At 42.4% G+C, this 27,191-nt stretch overlaps 1 protein-coding gene and 1 long non-coding RNA gene across 2 annotated transcripts; both read right to left on the reverse strand.

The window, feature by feature from the left end:
• Positions 1-596: 596 nt before the first annotated feature.
• LOC112255493 lies at positions 597-2,559 on the reverse strand. Its single transcript, XR_002954260.2, has 4 exons — positions 1,900-2,559; positions 1,711-1,785; positions 1,254-1,340; positions 597-1,010 (listed from the first exon to the last, which is right to left on the reverse strand). It is a non-coding gene; the product is annotated as an uncharacterized LOC112255493 (long non-coding RNA).
• An 11,947-nt stretch (positions 2,560-14,506) lies between these two features.
• On the reverse strand, positions 14,507-19,847 carry LOC112254639 (probable protein BRICK1). The gene is made up of 3 exons (XM_024427365.1): positions 19,676-19,847; positions 15,250-15,332; positions 14,507-15,125 (listed from the first exon to the last, which is right to left on the reverse strand). The coding sequence occupies exons 1-3, from the start codon at positions 19,791-19,793 to the stop codon at positions 15,099-15,101; spliced, it is 228 nt and encodes a 75-aa protein (XP_024283133.1). The 5' UTR covers positions 19,794-19,847; the 3' UTR covers positions 14,507-15,098.
• Between the last annotated feature and the right edge of the window lie 7,344 nt (positions 19,848-27,191).

Raw genomic sequence — 27,191 nt, forward strand, 5'->3', positions numbered from 1 at the left:
ATGCATCTGATATGATTCTGTGAAAGGCATAGGATTGATCCCTATCCTTGTAATGAAAAACGTGCTCTAACATTTAAAGACCAGAAAACAAAAAGTGCAGTTCTAGATGGAAGCACGCGAGTACACGTCAGGTTTAATTCTGATTTGTTTCAGATAAACAACTAGAGAGAAGCTCAGAACAGCCACATCTGGATTCTGTACAAATGTATTAACTATACAAACTGTACAGAATGCTAATGACAGCATTTTATACTGAACAAAAATATAAGCACAGTATGCAACAATTCCAAAGATTTTACTGAGTTACAGTTCATATCCCTAATCTATGGATTTCACATGACTGGAAATACAGATATGCATCTGTTGGTTACAGAGACCTTTAAGAAATGGGCCTCACAATGGTGCACCTGTGTAATGATCATGCTGTTTAATCAGCTTCCTGATATGCCACACTTGTCAGGTGGATGGGTTATCTTGGCAAAGGAGAAATGCTCACTAACAGGGATGTAAAGAAATTTGTGCATCACATTTTAGAGAAATGCATGTGGAACATTTCTGGGATCATTTATTTCAGCTCATGAAATATGGGACCAACAATACGTGTTGCTTGCATTTATATTTTTGTTCAGTATATATGGAAGGGAAAAAAAATACACAAAATGGACAAGAACTAGCTTGGCCTGTGGTTAATAGAATGCCTGATATCTTAATTATTTGTAGCTGTTGTACATGGCCACAGAAAAGAAGAACAAATAAAGTAAACCAAACAAAAGATTTAAATAACAAATGTACATGCTCCTCTTGTTCTTCTAATTTTCACAGTGGTGGGGATAATGGGGTAAGGGTGTAGGGGTGAGGAAGGAAGGGGCGGCTGTAGTCCCTGTTCACGCAAGCTCTATGAAGCGTGCAAAGATGGCCTTGAGCACGGTGTCCTTGTAGGTGTCCGATGCGTAGAGTTCGTAGTTGCTTCCCTTGATGCCCAGGCGCGTGCCCTTGGTCCGTAATGATGCCTGTGGGGAGAGGGCAAGAAGATGCCTATTAAAATAGACAGATTGGGATCAGGCACCCCTCAGGTACACCTGCTAATTGGCCACACATATACAAACTCAACACACCTTCACACACCAACCCCATCTGCCAGGAAACAGCCCAGAGACATGAAACTTCAAGCCATCTTTGCAGGTGAAAAGGCCTCTATAGTTTCTAGTTTTGTCTGACAGTGATGCACGGCTGGTTGCGGCCCTGGCCCTTACCTTCTTGCCAGCTCATTGCTTGCAGCATCTTGTTCCCAATGTTGTCATTAGTCAGACCGTCTTTGGTGGTCTGCTCATAGTTCCTGTCTGTCAGGTGGTTGAGAAGAGATGGGAATTAATCAAATTATGTTAATCAAATGTAATTAATTTGTTAATTCTGTTAACTTGAATTGATCAAGGCTATAGTTGGACAATAACATATGCTAGGGGAATATGAGACCCCCTGCTTTTGAGATAGGGGGGAACAGGAGGCTGATAGAATTTCTTATTCTTGGGCGCTGGTGGTTCAGGAACACCATTCTTATCCCTTCTTTCAACTGCTCTGTCTCTGTATTTCAGCAATACAGAGAATCACAGAATAATATCAACATGATACAACTCAGAGGTGTCTTTGAATATCTCAACTTTCTAAAAGTCAACCTGTGAATGGTAGAAATCTTCAAAGAGTAGAGCCTACCTCTATATATTTTCTCTCCAACTCCTCCAGCTCGGCTTCCAATAGTTTGGATTGTCTGTGAATTTCCAAGTTTTGCTAAAACGATAAACAGAATAAAAAGGTTAATTCCCCCCGGGAACTATGCAATTCACACATTTAAAAGGCACGACTAGTCTTGGCATGAAAGTGCAACAGAATGTATGTTCTCACCTTGTTTATGCTAAAGGACAATTGCACACCCTGAGCAGATGGCAGGGCTAAAAATAACCCAAAATATTTCCACCCAGACTCATAGAGATTAAAGTGTCATCCTGCTGCTTGCCATCCTGCAGGTCTGAAGCTGTTGGTGCCGCAGCAGGGCGTCTTCGCTAGGGAACTGCCTGAGACAGAGCAGATAGGCCAACTTCCTCCAGTCTGTCAGCCTGTCTGACCGCTCATCACCTCCAACTCCCTGATCTGGGTCTGCTGCCTCCTCTGGGTCACTGTCCCCACTGTAAAATGCCACCAGGCTACTCTGCAATACACACACAAACATTTTACTATTAAGTGAGAACCATGCTACAGTACACAAGCCACTGGAGAATCGAGGGCCGGGCTTTCCAATAGGGCTAGAGACACAGTGACAAGAAATCTCACAACAAGATGGCCTCCAAGGAGCTAAAAACACTCCTAATCCAAACTGCAAATATATTTGTTTGCATCCTAAAACGCTTCATTGTCATCTAAAGGCGTCCGCATGCTTCCCAGATGAACAGCTCAGAAGAGTTTGTAAATATATTATGATGACATTTTGTGACGTTTTTGGACTTCGGTTAGGAATTTTTCGGCTGTTCGGGCACACAAAAAATGTTCTGGAGGCAAGTTGAAGTTCCAAGCCGCATTCTACGCCCCTTCGTCAGTGATTTGTCAACAGTAGGGTTCTTCAATAAAGTTATTGTTGTCATTCAAGGAGAGACGACTCGTTTTCATGCACAGACGGGCGGCTCCGGCAGCTCAGGACAGACGGGAGGCTCCGGCAGCTCAGGACAGACGGGAGACTCCGGCAGCTCAGGACAGACGAGAGGCTCCGGCAGCTCAGGACAGACGGGAGACTCCGGCAGCTCAGGACAGACGGGAGACTCCGGCAGCTCAGGACAGACGGGAGACTCCGGCAGCTCAGGACAGATGGGAGACTCCGGCAGCTCAGGACAGACGGGAGGCACTGCATCACTGTGCCACTAGAGATTCTGGGTTTGAGTCCAGGCTCTGTTGCAGCCGGCCGTGACTGGGAGACACGTGGGGCGGCGCACAATTGGGCCAGGGTCGTCCGGGTTAGGGAGGGTTTGCCGGCAGGGATGTCCTTGTCCCTTCACACACTAGCGACATCTGTGGCTGGCCGTGCGCAGTGCACGCTGACACGTTCGCCAGGTGTAAGGTGTTTCCTCCGACACATTGGTGCTGCTGGCTTGCGGGTTAAGTGGGCATTGTGTCAAGAAGCAGTGTGGCTTGGTTGGGTTGTGTTTCGTACGGCTCTCAACTGGGAGTTGTAGCGATGAGACAAGACTGTAACTACCAATTGGATACCACAGAAATGGGGGTAAAAAGGTGTAAAAAAAAAAAATATATATATATATATATATTATAAATAAATACAATTAAATGTCAAAATAGAAAAAAAAGAACAAATCGAATTTCTGTTTACTGGAATGTAAACCTCTAATGCATGTAAACCTCTAATGCAGAATATGGGAAATATTGGGAACTGCTGAAATTTGAAGGCATTACATTCCAGGCCAGCGAGAGCAAGATATCCCAACTGGCGGGTGACACCTTGACAAATGTGTCACAAGGTAGATTAGCATTGGATATTGTGAAGCAGTTCTCCAAAATCTCAGGTTTAGTATTAAATCCTTCCAAATGTGAGATGTTTGTTCTGAAAGGAGCTGTCAATCCAGCAGATGGTAACATCTCTGAAAAAGATACTGTAACCTACCTCGGTGTAAAGATCACCAAAAATCTTAAGGCTGTGAATGATCTTAATTTGAATCCTGTAACTGAATCTATCAAAAGAAGTATCCTCGTGGTTAGGGAGGGATACATGTCTTCAAGGGAGGGTGCTTTTATCCAAAGCTGAGGGGCTATCTTGTGCATCCTATCTTTTTTAATCTATTGACATTCCAAATCCACTTGCTGTACCTTAGATAGGCCATTGTACAACTTCATATGGAAAAACAAGCCACGTAAGATAAACTGGGTTAAAAGGTACTTGAGAAATCCTCATAGTTTCTGGAATATTATACCTCATTTGGTTATTCATAAGTTTGGAGGGCTTCATTTCTTACTACAATGTCCATATATTGTGATTAAACTTCCTGTGAAATTGGTGGCTTTTCACAAACAGGCTTTAAAGTTGTGGGCTTTGCTGAAAAGCACAACTTTTCACTTCATACAGTATTTGTTTTATATGGAATAATACGTCTATATGACATAGAAACAAATGATTATTTTACCGTAACTGGTTCTCAAAAGAAATTTGTCCCAACATCTGCATAGTAAGGAATAAAAGTGGGGCTTTTGATACTCTTAAAGGGGCCATCTGTAGTTGCTACATCCATTTTTGGATTTATAAATTATATATATTAATGTAAAGATATAATGTAATCATGTTATTATATGTAGTAGAACATCCATATTTGGCCAGCTATGTAAACTTTAACATTGGTTTATCCTGCAATAGATGTTCAATTGGTAACATACATTTTTGTTTTCTTCTAATGCCTCTTAAGTGGAAAGTAATCGAAAAAGTAACTGAAAGGAATCAGATTATGTTACTGAGTTTGGTAAATCCAAAAGTTGTGTTACTGATGACAATTTTGGAGCGATAACTAGTAACTGTAATAGATTACATTTAGAAAGTAACCAACCCAACCCTAATGACAAAACAGCATGGTAGCAACACAACATGACAACAACATGGTAGCAACACAGCATGGCAGCAGCACAACATGGTAGCAGCACAAAACATGGTACAAATGTTATTGGGCACAGACAACAGCACAAAGGGAAGGTAGAGACAACAATACATCACGCGAAGCAGCCACAAATGTCAGTAAGAATGTCCATGATTGAGTCTTTGAACGAAGAGATTGAGATAAAACTGTCCAGTTTGAGAGTTTTTTGCAGCTCGTTCCAGTCACTAGCTGCAGCAAATTGAAAAGAGGAGCTACCCAGGGATGTGTGTGCTTTGGGGACCTTTAACAGAATGTGACTGGCAGAATGGGTGTTGTATGTGGAGGATGAGGGCTGCAGTAGGTATGTCAGATAGAGGGAAGTGAGGCCTAAGAGAGTTCTCTAAATAAGCATCAACCAGTGGGTCTTGCGACAGGTATACAGAGATTACCAGTTTACAGAGGAGTGTAGAGTGCAGTGATGTGTCCTATAAGGAGCATTGGTGGCTAATCTGGCCGAATGGTAAAGAACATCTAGTCGCTTGAGACCACCCTTACCTGGCGACCTATAAATTACGTCTCCGTAATGTAGCATGTTAGGAGGTGGTAGGTCTGGTGAAGTCCTCGAAGGCCGAGGCTTGCCCGAGTGTCAGGATAAAGATGAGTCTGTGACAGTAGGAGTGAAGTTTTTGGAAAAAATGTACCCTTGCCTTTTGGCTGATCCATTTGTGGTTTAAGGGTGTGTGAAAACAGAGTTGGGTACTGTGGAATCGGTGAGGGTAACCAGAAGTGGTCTTATGTTAATTGTTTGTGTTTCTGCTGGTCAGAGGGAGAAGGCGCTCTGCGTTAAACGAATGTGGGCAAGAAATGGGAATTGTTTCACTCTCAAGAAAAGGGCGCCATTGAAAGGAGTGATTACTGGGGTAGCAGTAAATGTTCAAGTTTACCAACTGAAGGGGAAGATTCCTGCTGTTTGTGATGCTCATTGTTTGGTGCTACGCAGACAGGGTGGCAAAGGTGGTGAAACAGAAGAGTCATTGTCTGTTCTTTTGAGTTTTGATGTTGAGTCTTTGCCCGACAAAGTGATGTTAGGCTATATAAGTTATCCTGTACGAGATTTTGTACCGAATCCATTATGTTGTTACAGGTGTCAAGCTTATGGGCATGTTGCAGTAGTGTGTAGGACGGAGGTTCCTAGGTGTGAGAAGTGTGCAGAAGGGCATGAGACAAAGGAATGTGTAGCATTCCTGAGAGGAGTGGTGTGTTGTAGATCTGTACCAGTACAGAGAGATAGGTCAACAAGTGATATATGTTTCAGTAAGATTGGATTTTTAGCATTTATAGCAATGGTTACCAACTGTACTGAAGGGATGGAACATAAGTCACAGAGGCAGCAGGTAGCCTAGTGGTTAGAGCGTTGGACTATTAACTGAAAGGTTGCAAGATTGAATCCCTGAGCTGATAAGGTAAACATCTGTCGTTCTGCCCCTGAACAAGGCAGTTAATCAGTCTTTTATAGCCAAGATCCACCCCCTAGTCAACATAACAAACCAGATGTTTTGAACAGGTCACAGGTGAGACTTTTTAAATGAGAAAGGAGTATCCCATAGCCAGATAGCATTCGCTATAAATTATCGTTCAGTTTGGACATAAGACATATTAATTATCTATGTTACACAACTAATTCTGATTCTTCCGCCACAGATGGTCACCTGAATCAGGGTTAGTTTGGCAGCTGCGGGGAAAGAGGAGCGATTACGATAAAGGAAACCAAGTCTAGATTTAACCTTAGCCTGCAGCTTTGATATGTGCTGAGAGAACAGTATACTGTCTAGCCATACTCCCAAGTACTTGTATGAGGTGACTACCTCAAGCTCTAAACCCTCAGAAGTAGTTATCACATAGCTAAGGGATCAACCCTACTCCTCAGCCAGAGCATCCAGTGTGCGCTCTGAATTTAGTAAGATTTTCGTAAGATGTCTAGCTAATAATTTGTTATGCTAGCAAGAGATTGCATAGCAACAGCATCAATTTCCGGTAGACAGGCAAATCGTTAGTACGCTCAACTGAAAGTATACCGTTAATTTACAGGATACGAAAATGAACTAATAGTAAGTAGTATATACTCATGTAATATACAGTATGTTAGTATGGGCATTTGAACACAGCTACTGTCTGAAGCAGTTTGCAGAGGCAACGAACCGGGCGAGAAGCAGAGCTGCGCAGCATTAGCTGTATTTTGCCAGCGAGTTTCTTGAGTGATTGTTTTATTCTTTCAAGTAAAAACTACCAGAATACAGTGGCTACAACCCTACAATCAATAAAAACATAGCCAAATACAACTGAATTGAAAATGTGCTCCATATGTCTCTTCTGTGCCTAGGCGAAAATGATTTGCTGCAGTTTATCCTCCCATCACCAGAGTAACTCATCAACACCAAAAACAACATTACAATATAACCCAACTCAGATGTAGGTTTACCTTATAAGTAAGCAATGTTATTAGACTAGTAGCCTTCTGTGTTACAGTTCCGACTTAGCGAGAAGTGTGGGTCAGTGTTAAGCTATGTGTGATGTGGTGGGGGTGCTGTGTGAATGTGTGGGGATGCTGAGAAGTGTGTCTGTGTTAGGCTGTGTGTGTTGGCGGCGGTGTTTTAAGTATATCATTTGCATAAAGTTGTATAAAAAGTTGTATTCTAATTTCTTTCATTGTTTAAAACTCTCAGTTTTGCATAAAGCATGAAAATGTGTTAATATGACCACTCTATCCTAAATTATTGGGCTTCCTTGTACTGCCTAATTTGCATATGAAGTGCTTAATTTTGATTTGCATAATGTAGCATTTTAATTTAATATTTTTTATTTTATTTGAATCATCTATGTGTTCTACATCAGCCCTGAAAACGTCATAACAATATGACCATCCTATCTTGAGATATTGGACAAAACATGTTGAATTTAAGAATCCAGACAGGTGATTTGGTACCATTATTGGTACCATTACTGCCATTATTACCATTATTGCTGTCACACCAGCCTTTGCTTTGGCTCCCCCTCCTGTCCAGCTCAAGCGTTCGGCATCGCCAAACTTCTAGCTGCTGCTGAACCTACTGCTGGCAAACGCCCTTCACTCATCAACCCTGGACTTGTCTCGTCATCATTACACACACCTGGTTCCAATCCCCAGTCAATCACTGTATATATACTCCCTCTGCCATTTGTCATTGTCGGTCATTGTAAATGTCACTTGTTTTCCTGAGCGGAATCTCTCCTGCTATTTCCTGAGTACTTTATATTTTGCACTTTGGGTTCACCCTGTGCCTTTTTGTTTATGATGATATACACTGCTCAAAAAAATAAAGGGAACACTAAAATAACACATCCAAGATCTGAATGAATGAAATATTCGTATTAAATACTTTTTTCTTTACATAGTTGAATGTGCTGACAACAAAATCACACAAAAATGATCAATCGAAATCAAATTTATCAACCCATGGAGGTCTGGATTTGGAGTCACACTCAAAATTAAAGTGGAAAACCACACTACAGGCTGATCCAACTTTAATGTAATGTCCTTAAAACAATCAAAATGAGGCTCAGTAGTGTGTGTGGCCTCCACATGCCTGTATGACCTCCCTACAACGCCTGGGCATGCTTCTGATGAGGTGGTGGATGGTCTCCTGAGGGATCTCCTCCCAGACCTGGACTCAAGCATCCGCCAACTCCTGGACAGTCTGTGGTGCAACGTGGCGTTGGTGGATGGAGCGAGACATGATGTCCCAGATATGCTCAATTGGATTCAGGTCTGGGGAATGGGCAGGCCAGTCCATAGCATCAATGCCTTCCTCTTGCAGGAACTGCTGACACACTCCAGCCACATGAGGTCTAGCATTGTCTTGCATTAGGAGTAACCCAGGGCCAACCGCACCAGCATATGGTCTCACAAGGGGTCTGAGGATCTCATCTCGGTACCTAATGGCAGTCAGGCTACCTCTGGCGAGCACATGGAGGGCTGTGCGGCCCCCCAAAGAAATGCCACCCCACACCATGACTGACCCACCACCAAACCGGTCATGCTGGAAGATGTTGCAGACAGCAGAACGTTCTCCACGGCATCTCCAGACTCTGTCACGTCTGTCACATGTGCTCAGTGTGAACCTGTTTTCATCTGTGAAGAGCACAGGGCGCCAGTGGCGAATTTGCCAATCTTGGTGTTCTCTGGCAAATGCCAAACGTCCTGCACAGTGTTGGGCTGTAAGCACAACCCCCACCTGTGGACATCGGGCCCTCATACCACCCTCATGGAGTCTGTTTCTGACCGTTTGAGCAGACACATGCACATTTGTGGCCTGCTGGAGGTCATTTTGCAGGGCTCTGGCAGTGGTCCTCCTGCTCCTCCTTGCACAAAGGCGGAGGTAGCGGTCCTGCTGCTGGGTTGTTGCCCTCCTACGGCCTCCTCCACGTCTCCTGGTGTACTGGCCTGTCTCCTGGTAGCGCCTCCATGCTCTGGACACTATGCTGACAGACACAGCAAACCTTCCTGCCACAGCTCGCATTGATGTGCCATCCTGGATGAGCTGCACTACGTGAGCCACTTGTGTGGGTTGTAGACTCCGTCTCATACCACTAGAGTGAAAGCACAGAAGTGTGATTGACTTGGAGTTACATTGTGTTGTTTAAGTGTTCCCTTAATTTTTTTGAGCGGTGTATTTTGAGCACAACAGCATTTGGTTTTCATCCCGCTTTGTTCTATGGTGCTTAAATAAATTCAGTAGTTCTAAACCTGCGACATAGGCAGGTTTCCATTGACCCAGTTATATTCGACAAAACCAATGTAGCAATTAATATATATTTTTTCACATGTGTAATGAAAATGGCAGGGGTGGATTTGACTTTTGTTAAACTTTCTTTATTGCGACAAATTATGATGTAACCTGTATTTTTTTAAAGAAATTATAATTGCCAAATCATTTTGAAGGTACGTGATGTCATCGCGTAACCATAAAGCGCCACTCCACATTTAATTCTAAATGCCTACTATGCTTGCAAAGTCATTTTCAACTATAACAATTGTTTCTTTCAGGACAAGGATTGTCTTGACTTTCAAGAATGCCTGAACTGCTTCGCCTTGCTTTTCTGGTTGGCTGGCAAGTTTCACCATTCAATTATTTCAGATCTACAGGAGTGAAAGTTTCACCATGGCACGGACCATGGCGATATTTTGCCACATGTGAGAATTATTATAATAGGTCTATCCATGCAGGCTTTCACGGGCTATCTGAGACATGAAATGGATACAGTGCCTTCAGAAAGCATTCACAGCACTTGATTTATTCCACATTTTGTGACACAGCCTGAATTCAAAATGGATTCCATATATTTTTTCTCTCTCACCCATCTACACACATGTTTTCAGAAGTGTTTGCTCTTATAATGAAAATGAAATACAGAAATATCGCATTTACATAAGTATTCACACCCCTCGGTCAATACATGTTAGAATCATCTTTGGCAGCGAGTACAGCTGTGATTCTTTCTGAGTAAGTCTCTAAATATTGGACACCTGGGTTGTGCAATATTTACACGTGATTCTTTCTACAATTCTTCAAGCTCTGTGAAGATGGTTGTTGATCATTGCTAGACAGACATTTCCAAATCTTGCCATAGATTTTCAAGACGATTTAAGTCAAAACTGTAGCTAGGCCTCTCAGCAACATTCAATGTCATCTTGTTAAGCAACTCCAGTGTATATTTGGCCTTGTGTTTTAGGTTATTGTCCTGCTGAAAGGTGAATTTGTCTCCCAGTGTGTATTGGAAAGCACTAAGCAGACTGAACCCGGTTTTCCTCTAAGATTTTGCTTGTACTTAGCTCTATTCCGTTCATTTTATCCTAAGAAAAACTCCCTAGTTCTTGCCAATGACAAGCATACCCACAACATGGTGCAGACACCACCAAGCTTGAAAATATGAAGACTGGTACTCAGTGATGTGTCGTTGTGTTGGATTTGCCCCAAACATAACACTTTGTATTCAGGACCTAAAGTTAATATCTTCACCACATTTTTTGCAGTTTTACTTTAGTGCCTTATTGTAAACAGGATGTATGTTTTGGAATATTTTTTATTTTGTATAGGTTTCCTTCTTTTCACTCTGTCATGTAGGTTAGTATTGTGGAGTAACTACAATGTTGGTGATCCATCCTCAGCTTTCTCCTATCACAGCCATTAAACTCTGTAACTGTTTTAAAGTCGGCCTCCCGAGTGGCAAAGTTGTCTTAGGCATTGCATCGCAGTTGCTAGCTGTGCCACTAGGGATCCTTGTTCGAGTCCAGGGTCGGTCGCAGCCGGCCGCGACCGGGAGACCCATGAGGAGGCTCACAATTGGCCCAGCGACGTCCGGGTTAGGGGAGGGTTTGTCTAGCAGGGATGTCCTTGTCCTCTATTGACTCCTGTGGCGGGCCGTGCACATGCACGCTGACACGGTGGACAGGTGTACAGTGTTTCCTCCGACACATTGGTGTGGCTGGCTTCCGGGTTAAGCGGGCATTGTGTGAAGAAGCAGTGTGGCTTGGTTAGGTCGTGTTTGCATGGAAACCAACCTTTCAGGTTTATCCAAGTTGGATAAAAAAAAATGTCAGGACAGGCCGGATGGCAACAGCAAATGTGTCAATAAACTTCCCAAATGTCTACAAAAACATGCTAGACAAGGTGGGATCTTTTTGTATCTGTAGAGTTAATTATGCGGTGAAAAAGCTTGTATGTGCAAATATTGATATAATAACCAAGTCAATTTGGAGCCACGCGATATTATGTGGACCTCCCACTACGACTCGGGAAAGCATGCTGTTTTTTAGGCTACAGATGAAATTCACAGGGTCGTGAAATTTCACGCCATTAGCTTGATGCTCCTTTCCAATAAATATCGAGGGGCTTATTTCTGGTCACAGGATGATTGATGCTTGGCTGAGCTTTTTTTTTTAAATTTTTTTTTACATTTTACATTTTTATTAACAACAAATCAATACAGAAAGTACATGAGGGAACAAGTATATATAGATTATATAGATTATATACAATGGACAATCGAGCTAGGGGGTTGTTAGTAGAGTATTTAACTGTCTTAAAATACAGTTAAATGTATTTTTGTAGGGTAAGAAAATGTGTTTTTTTGTTTGTAAATTTACATTTGTGTATATGAAATTTGGCCAAAAGAATAATGAAATTAATTACATAAAAATGTTTCAGCTTATTTCTATCGTATGTAAAGACTCCAAGCATTACATCTCTCCACAATAGTGTAACATTTTCATAAATGTGTTCAATTATAAATGTACTGATGTCTTGCCACAGTTTTCTTACATGAATACAATGCCAAAAAAGATGCAACACTGTTTCTAGGTGGTCATTACAAAAGGAGCAATTTGAGTTGTTGTTTTCCTTAAACTTCTTCATATAGTGGTTGGCAGGATAATATTTATGAATAATTTTAAAGGAAACTTCCTTAATTTGATTAACAAGTAGGTATGTGTGTGGCAACATCCAAACTTTTTTCCAACAGATATTATCAATAAATCCATTCCAATAAGGCATGACATAAGGTACAACATCCTGCTGAAACAAGGTTCGTATCGCTCTGTTGTTGAATGGACCAAAAGAGAAACAAATCTTTCCTACTGATGAGTCAACAGGGTCAATAGAAGGTAGGTTCTGAGGGTCAGGTCTTGACACGTTCCTAAATAACAGAGCAACACCTGAGGGAATGGCATCTAAAACAATTGCAAAATCTTTAGGTGTTACAGGGACCTTGTAAAGTGATAAGAATTCCTTATAACTGAGTAAAAGACCCTCTGCATTTACCAGTTGGCTCACCAATAGGATATTATTTCGGAACCAATATTCTAAAAACAAAGAAGTATTTTTATACAATATATCTCGATTATTCCGTATATAATATCTGTGTGGAGAAAAATTGTGTTTATAAATTAAGGACCATGACAAGAGAACCTGCCGATGAAAGGCAGAAAGTTTCACTGGAATTTTGTCAATATTATAATTGCAAAACAACATGAAGTTAAGGCCACCAAAAGTAGAGAAGACATGATGAGGAATAAAATTCCAGATAGAAGTGGGTCTTCTTAGGAATTGTTTTATCCAATTGATCTTAAAAGTATTATTTAAAGTAGTAAAGTCCAGAAAATTTAGTCCACCATGCTCATAAGTGTTCATTACAACAGTTTTCCTAATGTAATGGGTACAGTTTCTCCATAGAAAGTTGAAAAGCATCTGGTCTATCTCCTTGTTTATTTTACTGTCAAGATATAAAGACAGAGCGCCATATGTTAGTCTAGAGATACCTTCAGCCTTGGTTATTAGGACTCTACCTTTTAAAGATAAGTCCCTCTGTAGCCATTGATTTAGCTTCTGGGAATTTTTAATAAGAGGGTTAAAATTAAGTAAGCCTCTAGACTTTTGACCCTTTGTAATTGTAATGATGCTTGGCTGAGTTGTAGCCTAGAGCGCCAACCTGGTTGCGAGCACACATGCCAATACCAGAGTGGGCACATTCGCTATACAACGCAACATTTTATAACGAAACTATAAATTGAGTTGAAAATGTGCTGAAAACCGATTTAACTTGTATTTTTTATTCAGTACTTGGGAATGTAACAGCAAAGGTTATTTTTCATGTGCACAACATCATTACGCTCAGCCTTGTATCCTCAACGAGTCAATTTGATAGAAATCTCTGGGGAGATTTTTAAAAATATATATGGATTTCAGAATATTTCAGGTGAAAATCTGTCGCCAATTGGATGGAAACCTAATGATTTTTTTTTCTACACAGAATATAATTTAAAATTATTGCCTGATGAATACCTTTCTGATGCATTTTAACACAGGAGGCTGGTGAGGGGAGAATTGCTCACAATAATGGCCAGAATGGAGCTTGTGCTTGATGTATTTGATACCACTCCACTAATTCCGCTCTAGTGATTAGCACAATCATGTTCTCCCTAATTAAGTTGCCACCAACCTCCTATGCATTTCAGTCACTTCAAACCATGTTTCCTTCAGATTGAAATACTATCAAAAGTACTATCAGGCTGATTTGTAAGACTGTCATAGTCCCAATTAAAAAAGTAAACATGGGCCTTTGATTACATGAACATTTTTACATGGTGGGGTCACAACTTTTTTTTAAATCAAAGTGGGGTCGCAGGCGAATAAAGTTTGGGAACCCCTGACTTACCAGTTAAAAAGTATTGCTAACGGCCTGGTTTCCATAGCCTGCTTTATAACACTAACAATTAAAATAGTTTATAATATTTCCCTCTGCTTCCTTCTTTAGTTTTTGGCCGGCATACAGCTAAAGTCGTTAGCCATGTTGTGATTCCCAAGAAATGTTTTCTTTATGTGGATTCTAGAATATATATTCACATGAAACTGTCGCCAATTGGATGGAAACCTAGCTCCAGAAATCACTAGCCAGTATTGCCATTTTCCTGATGTTTTTGAGACAATCAACACAAAATGTGCATCTTAGAGTGCAACATGCACCTAATGTTGTGTCAAATATTGCTATCCTTCTGTGTTCCAATGATATTTGGTGAATTGACTGGGACACTTTCTGACCCTCAAAATCATTTTGATCAAAATAGATGTTAATCAGTCCCTGTGGCAAGGAGAGCAGAACACAAATGTATGGCTGAGGGCAGCAACCACAGGCTGTATTGGCAGATGTTATGTGTATGGACTAACTATGAGAAAATACAAGTCTTGATCCTACACAGCCTATACTATATTCCAGTAACACCTTCAACTAGACATCTATGAATGCTACCCTTGAGCCAAACACTCTCAAGCTACTATGTCAAAAACATGGACACCTTACTTTTAAACAGTTTATTACAATTCGTTTGAACAATGAGGGAAAACACAATAACAACAAGTGAAAGACATAAGTAGAATGACCCCAGTTAAAGAGCTGACGACTCATTTTGGCACTCCCTCTTCCTGTGGCTCAAATTATCCTGGCTCAGCCAAAGTGGAAGGATATTTCTGCAATGCATATTCTTTCAAATCTCCATAGGGGTGGGTACACTCCTTCACATAATCACTTTTGAATTAACCTTATAAAATAAACGTTCCCCTATTAGGATGTCCTTAACTAGTTTTGATTTGCACAAATACATTGTTAGTCCGTGATCAAATAAATGCGATGCAGAGCTAGTGTGCAAAGTTTAAGATAGCATTAAAGAGTCAATCTATTGTAACATTGTGGGAGATGCTGTGGTATTAGTCACCCTCCAGCAGCCAAATACACACAGTGTGATGTGTCGTGGTCCCACAGACCAAATACAAAATTGTAAAAATACATAGCTAGTTCAAAAAAAAAAAAGGACAAACATGGAAATGGTCACAAATGCAGTTTTCAACCCTCAGCCAAACTGCAACACCCAGTCCAGCATACCATCTTGGTTTAGGTCAATGTCTCTCCTTTTGTGACCTAAACAGAAAAAGGAGGGTTAGAGAACACATTATGATGACATCCAGTACTGTACAGGCAAAACAAACTGGAAACATTTAATGTATTTACAACGTAGAATTTGAGTGACAATTCTGACACTTACCCTTGCTTCAATGTACTCAATTCTCCGCTCTAACGCTGTCAGCTTTTCGTTCAGGGTGGCCAAACGAGACCGGCAGGACATATCTAAAGCAAAGGAAATATATGTTCCACATATTTTCATTTCTGATCACATCAATGTTACTCATAAGAAAATATGGTTAATTGACTTTGAATAAAATTGCATCAATATCATAGGTTATGAAGATAATGCACATGTTCATAATCTCCCAAAAGACAATGCACATGTTCATAATCTCCCAACTGTAGGCTAACTATTGCACTGTAGTTCAATAATGCAATCAATTTGTCTCAATTGACAGTATGCATGGGACAGGTAGGTACCAAAGTACATAGAGGCTAGCTAGAGGCTAAAAAAAAGTACATTGAGGCTATTGTAAACGTGTTCAAGCTAATCAAATCAAAGTTTATTTATGATACAGAAGTGTAAACTGCACAATACAATGAAATGCCTACTCGCAATTAAAGCGCTCTCCTCAAACAGTGCAATGCTACGTGTATTTACATTAGGCTACAGCCTACAAATAACTATGCCACGTAGTCAAAGCCCGTAACCAACAATTCCGTTAAGAAAATACCTAATAAAAAGCAAAAAGTAAGAAGAATAACACAATTAAAGCGGTAAATAACAATAGCGGACCTATAAACAGGGGGTACCGGTACAGCGCGTCAATGTGCGGGGGCACCGGTGTCGAGGTAATTGAGGTCATTTGTACATGAAGGTAGAGTTATTAAAGTGACTATGCATAGATAATAACAGAGAGTAGCAGCATTGTAGAAGAGGGGAGGGGGGGCAATGCAAATAGTCTGGGTAGCCAATTGATTAGCTGTTCAGGAGTCTTATGGCTTGGGGGTAGAAGCTGTTTAGAAGCCTCTTGGACTTAGACTTGGCGCTCTGGTACCACTTGCCATGCGGTAACAGAGAGAACAGCCTATGACTAGGGTGGCTGGAGACTTTGACAATTTTTAGGGCCTTCCTCTGACACCGCCTGGTATAAATGCAAGTAAAACTAAATGCATGCTCTTCAATCGATCGCTGCCCACACCTGCCCGCCCGTCCAGCATCACTACTCTGGACGGTTCTGACTTAGAACATGTGGACAACTACAAATACCTAGGTGTCTGGTTAGAATGTAAACTCTCCTTCCAGACTCACATTAAGCATCTCCAATCCAAAATTAAATCTAGAATCGGTTTCCTATTTCGCAACAAAGCATCCTTCACTCATGCTGCCAAATATACCCCCGTAAAACTGACTATCCTATCGATCATTGACTTTGGCGATGTCATTCACAAAATAGCCTCCAACACTACTCAGCAAATTGGATGTAGTCGATCACAGTGCCATCCGTTTTGTCACCAAAGCCCCATATACTACCCACTTGATCCCGTTGAAGGAGAGGTTGTTTTCCTTACACCACATGGTCAGGTCTCTGACCTCCTCCCTATAGGCTGTCTCATCGTTGTCTGTGATCAGGCCTACCATTGTTGTGTCATCAGCGAATGTAATGGTGGTGCTGGAGTTGTGCCTGGCAGTGCAGTCAAGAGTGAACAGGGAGTACAGGAGTACAGGGGCTGAGCACGCACCCCTGAGAGGCCCCCGTGTTGAGGATCAGCGTGGCGGATGTGTTGCTACCTAACATTACCACCTGGGGGCAACCCATCAGGAAGTCCAGGATCCAGTTGCAGAGGGAGGTGTTTAGTCCCAGGGTCCTTAGCTTAGTGATGAGCTTTTAGGGCACGATGGTGTTGAACGCTGAGTTGTAGTAAATTAATAGCATTCTCACATAGGTGTTCCTTTTGTCCAGGTGGGAAAGGGCAGTGTGGAGTGCAATAGAGATTGCATCATCTGTGGATCTGTTGGGGCGGTATATGCAAATTGGAGTGGGTCTAGGGTTTCTGGGATAATGCTGTTGATGTGAGCCATGACCAGCATTTCAAAGCACTTCATGGCTACAGACGTGAGTGCTACGGGTCAGTCGTCATTTAGGCAGGTTACCTTAGTGTTCATGGGCACAGGGACTATGGTGGTCGGCTTGGAACATGTTGATATTACAGACTCGGACAGGGAGAGGTTGAAAATGTTAGGTGAAGACACTTGCCAGTTGGTCAGCACATACTCGCAGTACACATCCTGGTAATCCGTAATCCGTCCGCCCTGCGGCCTTGTGAATGTTGAACGGTTTAAATTGCCTTACAACGGATGCAGAGAGCGTGATCACACAGTCGTCCAGAACAGTTGATGCTCTCAAGAATGTTTCAATGTTACTTGCCTCGAAGCGAGCATAGAAGTAGTTTAGCTCGTCTGGTAGGCTCATGTCACTGGGAAGCTCTCGGCTGTGCTTTCCTTTGTAGTCTGTAATAGTTTGCAAGCCCTTCCACATCCGACAAGCATCAGGTGTAGTACGATTTGGTTGGGGTATGTACATACAGTCACTGTGGGGACGACATCCTCGATGCACTTATTGATAAAGCCAGTGACTGATGTGGTGTACTCCTCAATGCTATCGGAAGAATCCCGGAACATATTCCAGTCTGAGCCGATAAGGCAGCAGCCAACCCCTCCAGCTCCAACTTCCATAACGAAGTCGTAAGCCTATTAGGCTATACTGCAACAACAACAAAATAATCATGAACTGGCTGAATGGCAGAGCTATGATTCAGCTATGCTTCAGCACCACAAGTTGGTTCAACTTCTCTAACATCATTGCTCGATCCTAGCGCTGTCCTTTCAGAACCACGAAGGGCGCTCCGATAGTTTAAAATAACACTCAAGATATGTTGCCTATGCCTAATAGTCCTACTCATCACTTATTATTACAAATAAAATATTGTTACTTCTCACAATTGTGTTAGATCAAAGCTGAAGCAGTGTCTCGCAAGATCACATAACGATTATTTCATATTTAACATAACCGAATATAACAGCATAGTTACTCAAAAAAAAAATGTTTAGTGAGATTTTATGATTTTTATTTAAGTGGGCAAGTCCATTAAGAACAAATTCTTATTTACAATTGACGGACTACCCCGGACGACGCTGGGCCAATTGTGCGCCCAATCACGGGCGGTTGTGCCTGGATTCGAACCAGGGACTGTAGTGACTCCAATTGCACTGAGATGCACTCAGGAGCCCTAATGGTTAGATGAAGCTGAATAGTCACATTTTCTCATGCGCCAAAACACAACAGAGGGCACCACTAAGCGGGATATATGATTTGATTGAAACAAAATACAAGAAAAGCTAATAGTTAACACCAACTGTGCTAATTTGCTCACAAAACAGTAATTCAAGAAGATCGAAATGCGTAGGCTATTCCCATTAAAATAATTGAGATCAATCAAATGATTGAAAGTGCATCTGCATGCCACTGGTAAAATTGAAAGAATTATCATTCACAATTGACAGCAATGGCCTATTTTGAAATTAACTTGGTGTTTGAGGGTATTAAAAATATAAAATGTTTAAACTGTGTGGGCATAGGCAGACGTTGCAATCATATGCATATTCTATAACAGGGCTCCCCAATCTGTTCCTGGAGGGCTACCATCCTGCAGGTTTTCATTCCAACCCTAATCTAGCTCACATGATTCTAATAATGAGCTGGTTTATAAAATGCATCAGGTTAGTTACAACTGGGGATGGAGTAAAAACCTACTGGAGGGTAGATCTCCAGGAACAGGGTTGAAGAGCCCTGTTCTATAATGATAGGTTTACTCAATACATTACATCTGTCGGTACAAACTATTATGCACCGCCAATGTCAAGGGCTGTTGTAGTCTTCCGACCTGCACGGATGCATGTACATTTAAGTTTGAAAGTACATACCGGCCTTAACGGGAGTAAATGGAGATAGTAGCTAAGTGATGCTCATTTGGTGAGTAAGGAAAGTATTTAGACTTCAACGCTCCCAGAGCTTCCTGGGCGTAGACGAGACACGTCATATACTCATCGTCGGCATCGCACAGATACACCCCTCCTTAATAATCCAAGTTCACACTCGTTGCAAACTGGTGCTAGCTATCCATTTTAGAACACACAGATACAAAATCAGTGTTGGCTCACTTCATCTTATGTTAAGTTTATACTACATGTATTTACAAAATAAACATTCGTGTATCGAGTTCAGTCCAATCTCATCGCAATTAGATAGGAAGCGCAGTGAACCTGTTCCATCGATTGCGCGATAAAGTAAACGTAGCCATAACATTGCAAGTATAATTCTTAACCCGTGTTATACATATTAGTAAGAGAGTTGTACTGCAGGTATATTATTGCTGTCTTGGATGGAAACCAACTAACGTACTACGTTAGCCAAGAAGACCAGCAGGGCTGGAAGTAGGTTAGGCCTTCACATTGACAGCCTTTTTGTTGCTGTTGCCAAGTCATCTAGCTACTGAGTACTTACCGAAGGAATTTAGAAAATCTGCTATTTTCTTGATACTGCTCGTGATAACCTCAATGTATTCTCGATTTGCCCAATCTTGGTGAATCTCCCTCTGCACAGGATCTTCTTGACCGGCCATTTTCTCTGTTTTGAGGAAGCTGTGTTAGCGCTAGCTACCAGCAGGTAGCGATAGTTCCCTGAAGAGTGAACTACTTCTTTGGTGGGATTTATCGACATCCAACTTTATGGTGCATTACCGCTGCCTACTGTATTGGAGGTTGGGCCAGAGACGGGGAGAAACTAAATCCTACCTGCCTGCACCGTTTTTCTTAAAATATAACAAACTATTTGAGACTGTATCTAATGACGTTCAACTCATTATACCCTTTAAACGAATGTAATGTATCCCCTTCATATTAGATCTATGCATACTGCCCACACTATCAATACATGCTCCACTCTGTTTCCTGGCAATAATTACACTTTCCTATTGGATGCTTTATCACATTTCAAGTATTATTTAACCGTTTGTGTCCCACCCTTAATCTTGTAAAAAATAGCCTCCTCTCTCTTCTGTCCTCTTTCCTGTCTTTCCCCTGTACTTGAAATAAATGCCTGCCCTTAGTATCTCTCTTCTGCTGCTCCTGCCATCTCTGCACCATGACTGTCCATATCAGACTGTTTGCCTCTGCCTTGCTAATTGAAGCAACAACATCAACACTACTAAGTGCTTGTTTAGCCAGTACATCAACTGCCTCATTCCCCTCCACCCCCACATGGGCTAGGACCCAAGTAAATCCTATCTGTATACCCATCTGTCTAATCCTGCCATGGGTTTGTAGTACATCATAAAGCAGGTCTTGTCTGCTATTTGAGCTAAAGGACTACGGAATCATCAACAATGCACATGAATCAGAGCAAATAACTACTCTGTCTGGCTTGACTTCCCCCACCCACTGCAAGGCCAATAGTATGGCCATCAGCTCTGCCATATATATATATATAGACAGATGATCTGTAATACGTTTCCTGACTGCCCTCCCACAATCCTGCATTACAAATGTTGATCCAGTATGTCCTGTTCTTGGATCTTTTGAAACATCTTTGTAAATGGCCACAAAATCCTGATACAGTATCCAGGCGTCTATTAAACAAATCAGATGGATCAACTCCCTCCCCATCTTTCCCGTAATCTCTCCAACAGTTCTAGATCAAATACTGGAGGCGGGAGTAGCCATGGTGGGTTTACAGGAATAGCTACTGTTTGACTAAACTCCCTTCCATACAGTCCCATCTCCTTCGCCTGGATATTACACACCCTCCCTAAGCTTGTGTTCTGTCCTCGCTCACGTTCCCAGCATGCCTGTAAAATCCCTTTCACAGGATGAGACACCCCATGTCTTGGGGTCCTGAGTGGCGCAGCAGTCTAAGGCACTGCATCTCAGTGCAAGAGGTGTCATTACAGTCCCTGGTTTGAATCCAGGCTGTATCACAACTGTCCGTGATTGGGAGTCCCATCGGGACAATTGGCCTAGCGTCATCTGGGGTAGGCTGTCATTGTAAATAAGAATTTGTTCTTAACTGACTTGCCTAGTTAAATGATTCATTGCTAACGGCTGTCTCCTAATCTGCAGTGGCATATCCCTCATTTCCACCTGTAGTGCAGACACTGGGGATGTCCGAAACTACATATTCTGAGTCCTTGCCCCTGTATGACACCTAACCTTTCCAATGAGGTCCGGGCTGCCGAACCATACTCTATACTGCCATAGTCTATTACAGATTGGATCAATACAACATACATGGTCCTCAATAAGGAACACCCATCAGACAGTGCATCACATTTAGCACCTTCTTACACTTTCACACCACTATGTGTGTTCTGCCCAGGTCAGCCTAGTGTCAAAGTACACCCGAAGGAACTTGAAGGCCCCCAACCTCTCCCAAGTTTCTCCCATATAACCTCAAGCATACCTTGAGGTATTCTTCCTCCTGGTAAAGAACACTGAGTTGTCGCTACAGAGAACCTGAATCACCACATTAATGCCAACTGCTCTACCTCATCAATTGCTTCCTGACTATATATGGCACATTTCTTCCCCTCTTTCATAAGGCCCCATATTCTGAAAATAACAACCTAACATCCGGCTGTACCTGACAGTAAACATCATTGATCATGATTGAGAACAACAAAGGACTAATCGCGCTCCCCTGCGGTGTACCTTTATCCACCAGGTAGCTGCCTGATAGAGACTTCTCCAATCTCACCTGGACAGACCTTCCAAACAGGAAATCCTTAATCCAGTTGTACGTTCTTCCTGCTACTGCCATAATATCAAGCTTGATTAACAACCCCTCCTTCCACATCTCCACATCAAAAAAGACAGCTACAACAGTCTCCTTGTTCACTGAGCCTTCCTGACCTCTGCTTATAATAAGAGCACTGAGTCCATAGTTCCCCTCCCCTTCCTGAATCCACTCTGATGTGGCGATACTAGTCCCCACCTCTCCGGGAAGTAAGTTAGCCTTTCTGTAATCATACTTTCCATAACCTTACATACATGTAAGGTTACAGCTATTGGCAGATAGCTTGTTTGCCTCATTGGGTCCTTCCTGGCTTCCAGATTGGTACCACTACTGCCTCTTTCCAGCTGCCTGGTAGTTTCCCCTTCTCCCACACTCTGTTGTACAACACCTATACCTTATCCTGTGCCTCATCACTAAGATGGGCCAACATATCATAGCACACCTCATCTTTCCCAGGCGAAGTTAACCCAGCCTTACCGATTGCCATTTTCATCTCTGCCTTGGTAAATGGTGCATTCAACGCATTATTTAAATCAAATTGTATTAGTCACATGCGCCGAATACAACAGGTGTAGACCTTACAGTGAAATGCTAACTTACGAGCCCCTAACCAACAGTGCAGTTTAAAAAAAAAATAAAAAAAAATAAAAAAAAATAAGAGATCAAAGTAATTCAAGTGCAGCAGCAAAAAATAACAATATATACAGAGGTACAGAGTCAATGTGCGGGGTCACCGGCCAGTTGAGGTAGTATGTATATGTAGGTAGAGTCATCAAAGTGACCATGCATAGATGACAACAGAGAGTGGCAGTGGTGAGATTAGGGGGGGCAATGCAAATGGTCTGGGTATCCATTTGACTAGATGTTCAGGACTCTTATGGCTTGGGGGTAGAAGCTGTTTAGAAGCCTCTTGGACCTATACTTGGTGGTCCGGTACAGCTTGCCATGCGGTAGCAGAGGGAACAGTCTATGACTAGGGTGGCTGGAGTCTTAACAATTTTTAGGGCCTTCCTCTGACACCAACTGGTACAGAGGTCCTGGATGGCAGAAAGCTTGGCCCCAGTGATGTACTGGGCCATTCACACTACCCTCTGTAGTGACTTGTGGTCGGAGACCAAGCAGTTGACATACCAGGCGATGATGCAACCGGTCAGGATGCTCTCGATGGTGCAGCTATAGAACCTTTTAAGGATCTCAGGGCCCATTCCAAATCTTTTCAGTCTCCTGAGGGGGAATAGGTTTTGTCGTGCCCGCTTCAAGAATGTCTTGGTGTGCTTGGACCATGTTTGTTTGTCGGTAGACACCAAGGAACTTGAAGCTCTCAACCTGCTCCACTGCAGCCCCGTCGATGAGAATGGGGGCGTGCTCGGTCCTCGTTTTCCTGTAGTCCACAATCATCTCCTATGTCTTGATCACGTTGATGGAGAGGTTGTTGTCCTGGAATTACATGGCCAGGTCTCTGACCTCCTCCCTATAGGCAGTGTCGTTGTTGTCTGTGATCAGGCCTACCACTGTTGTGTCATCGGCAAATTTAATGATGGTGTTGGAGTCGTGCCTGGCCGTGCAGTCATGAGTGAACAGGGAGTACAGGAGGGGACTGAGCACGCACCCCTAAGGGGCCCCCGTGTTGAGGATTAGCGTGGCGGATGTGTTGTTACCTACCGTTACCACCTGGGAGCGGCCCGTCAGGAAGTCCAGAATCGAGTTGCAGAGAGAGGTGTTTAGTCCCGGGGTCCTTAGCTTATTGATGAGCTTTGAGGGCAGTATGGTGTGGAATGCTGAGCTGTAGTCAATGAATAGCATTCTCACATAGGTGCTCCTTTTGTCCAGGTGGGAAAGGGCAGTGTGGAGTGGAATAGAGATGGCATCATCTGTGAATCTGTTGGGGCGGTATGCAAATTGGAGTGGGTCTAGGGTTTCTGGGATAATGGTGTTGATGTGAGCCATGACCAGCCTTTCAAAGCACTTCATGGCTACAGACGTGAGTGCTACGGGTCGGTAGTCATTTAGGTAGGTTACCTTAGTGTTCTTGGCCACAGGCACTACGGTGGTCTGCTTAAAACATGTTATTACAGACTCGGACAGGGAGAGGTTGAAAATTTCAGTGAAGACACTTGCTAGTTGGTCAGAACATGCTCCCAGTACACGTCCTGGTAATCCGTCTGGCCCTGCGGCCTTGTGAATGTTGACCTGTTTAAAAGGTCTTAATCACATCGGCTGCGGAGAGCGTGATCACACAGTCTTCCATGCATAACTGGCGCTCTCATGCATGTTTCATTGTTATTTGCCTCATAGCGAGCATAGAAGTAGTTTAGCTCGTCTGGTAGGCTCTTGTCACTGGGAAGCTTCCGGCTGTGCTTCCCTTTGTAGTCTGTAATTGTTTTCAAGCCCTGCCACATCCGACGAGCGTCTGAACTAGTGTAGTACAACTCGATCTTCGTCCTGTATTGATGCTTTACCTGTTTGATGGTTCGTTGGAAGGCATAGCGGGATTTCTTATAAGTTTCCAGGTTAGAGTCCCACTCCTTGAAAGCGGCAGCTCTAGCCTTTATCTCAGTGCGGATCCTTCCTGTAATCCATGGCTTCTGGTTGGGGTAAGTACAGTTGAAGTCGGAAGTTTACATACACCTTAGCCAAATACATTTCAACTCAGTTTTTCACAATTCCTGACATTTAATTCTAGTAAACATTCCCTGTCTAAGGTCAGTTAGGATCACCACTTTATTTTAAGAATGTGAAATGTCAGAATAATAGTAGAGAGAATGATTTATTTTAGCCTATATTTCTTTCATCACATTCTCAGTGGGTCAGACGTTTACATACACTCAATTAGTATTTGGTAGCATTGCCTTTAAATTGTTTAACTTGGGTCAAACGTTTCAGGTAGCCTTCCACAAGCTTCCCACAATAAGTTGGGTGAATTTTGAACCATTCCTCCTGACAGAGCTGGTGTAACTGAGTCAGGTTTGTAGGCCACCTTGCTTGCACACGCTTTTTCAGTTCTGCCCACAAATTTTGTATAGGATTGAGGTCAGGGCATTGTGATTGCCACTCCAATACCTCGACTTTGTTGTCCTTTAGCCATTTTGCCACAACTTTTCAAGTTTGCTTGGGGTTATTGTCTATTGGGAAGACCCATTTGTGACCAAGCTTTACCTTCCTAACTGATGTCTCGAGATGTTGCTACAATATATCCACATAATTTCCCTCTTGATGCCATCTATTTTGTGAAGTGCACCAGTCCCTCCTGCAGCAAAGCAACCACACAACATGATGCTGCCACCCCCATTCTTCATGGTTGGGAAGGTGTTCTTCGGCTTGCAAGCCTCCCCCTTTTTCCTCCAAACATAATGGATGGCCATTATGGCCAAACAGTTCTATTTTTGTTTCATCAGACCAGAGGACATTTCTCCAAAAAGTACGATCTTTGTAACCATATACAGTTGCAAACCGTAGTCTGGCTTTTTTATGGTGGTTTTGGAGCAGTGGCTTCTTCCTTGCTGAGCGGCCTTTCAGGTTATGTCGATATAGGACTTGTTTTGCACGGCTGCGTGGTCCCATGGTGTTTATACTTGCGTACTATTGTTTGTACAGATGAATGTGGTACCTTCAGGCATTTGAAAATTGCTCCCAAGGATGAACCAGACTTGTGGAGGTCTACAATTATTTTCTAAGGTCTTGGCTGATTTCTTTTGATTTTCCCATGATGTCAAGCAAAGAGGCACTGAGTTTGAAATACATCCACAGGTACACATCCAATTGACACATATGATTACAATTAGCCTATCAGAAGCTTCTAAAGCCTTGACATCATTTTCTGGAATTTTCCAAGCTGTTTAAAGGCACAGTCAACTTAGTGTATGTAAACTTCTGACCCACTGGAATTGTGATGAAGTGAATTATAAGTGAAATAATCTGTCTGTTATCAATTGTTGGAAAAATGACTTGTTTCATGCACAAAGTAGATGTCCTAACCGACTTGCCAAAACTATATTTTGTTTACAAGACATTTGTCGAGTGGTTGAAAAATGAGTTTTAATGACTCCAACGTAAGTGTATGTAAACTTCCGACTTCAACTGGATGCACGGTCACTGTGGGGACGACATCATCAATGCACTTATTGATGAAGCCAATGACAGATGTGGTGTACTCCTCAATGCCATTGTAGGAATCCCGGAACATTTTTCAGTCTGTGCTAGCAAAATAGTCCTGTAGCTTAGCATCGGCTTCATCTGACCACTTTTTTTTTTGATCTAGTCACTGGTGCTACCTGCTTTAATTTTGGCTTGTAATGGAGGGCGAGGGATAGCTTTGTATGCGTCTCTGTGTGTGCAGTGTGTGTGTGGTCCATGGAGTTATTTTCCCTGTGGTTGCACATTTAACATGCGGATAGAAAATGTGTTAAAACGGATTAAAGTTTCCTTGCATTAAAGTCCCTACTAGGAGCGCCACCTCTGGGTGAGCATTTTCTTGTTTGCTTATGGCGGAATACAGCTCATTCAATGCTATCGTAGTGTCAAACTCTGACTGAGGTGGTACAGTGGGGCAAAGAAATATTTAGTCAACCACCAATTGTGCAAGTTCTCCCACTTAAAAAGATGAGACCTGTAATTTTCATCATAGGTACACTTCAACTATGAGACAAAATTAGAAAAAAAATCCAGAAAATCACATTGTAGGATTTTTAATGAATTTATTTGCAAATTATGGTGGAAAATAAGTATTTGGTCACCTATAAACAAGCAAGATTTCTGGCTCTCACAGACCTGTAACTTCTTCTTTAAGAGGCTCCTCTGTCCTCCACTCGTTACCTGTATTAATGGCACCTGTTTGAACTTGTTATCAGAATAAAAGACACCTGTCCACAACCTCAAACAGTCACACTCCAAACTCCACTATGGCCAAGACCAAAGAGCTGTCAAAGGACACCAGAAAGAAAATTGTAGACCTGCACCAGGCTGGGAAGACTGAATCTGCAATAGGTAAGCAGCTTGGTTTGAAGAAATCAACTGTGGGATCAATTATTAGGAAATGGAAGACATACAAGACCACTGATAATCTCCCTCGATCTGGGGCCCCACGCAAGATCTCACCCAGTGGGGTCAAAATGATCACAAGAACGGTGAGCAAAAATCCCAGAACCACACGGGGGGACCTATTGAATGACCTGCAGAGAGCTGGGACCAAAGTAACAAAGCCTACCATCAGTAACGCACTACGTCGCCAGGG

Source organism: Oncorhynchus tshawytscha, linkage group LG07 (genome assembly GCF_018296145.1).
Source record: "Oncorhynchus tshawytscha isolate Ot180627B linkage group LG07, Otsh_v2.0, whole genome shotgun sequence".
NCBI lineage: Eukaryota > Metazoa > Chordata > Actinopteri > Salmoniformes > Salmonidae > Oncorhynchus > Oncorhynchus tshawytscha.

Coding starts and splice junctions, on each gene's coding strand:
- LOC112254639 (XM_024427365.1), bottom strand. CDS start 19,793: ATGGCCGGTCAAGAAGATCCTGTGCAGAGGGAGATTCACCAAGATTGG. Junction 15,333..19,675: donor AGATTTTCTAAATTCCTTCG/GTAAGTACTCAG, acceptor CCTTTGCTTTAG/ATATGTCCTGCCGGTCTCGT. Junction 15,126..15,249: donor TTGAGTACATTGAAGCAAGG/GTAAGTGTCAGA, acceptor TTTTCTGTTTAG/GTCACAAAAGGAGAGACATT.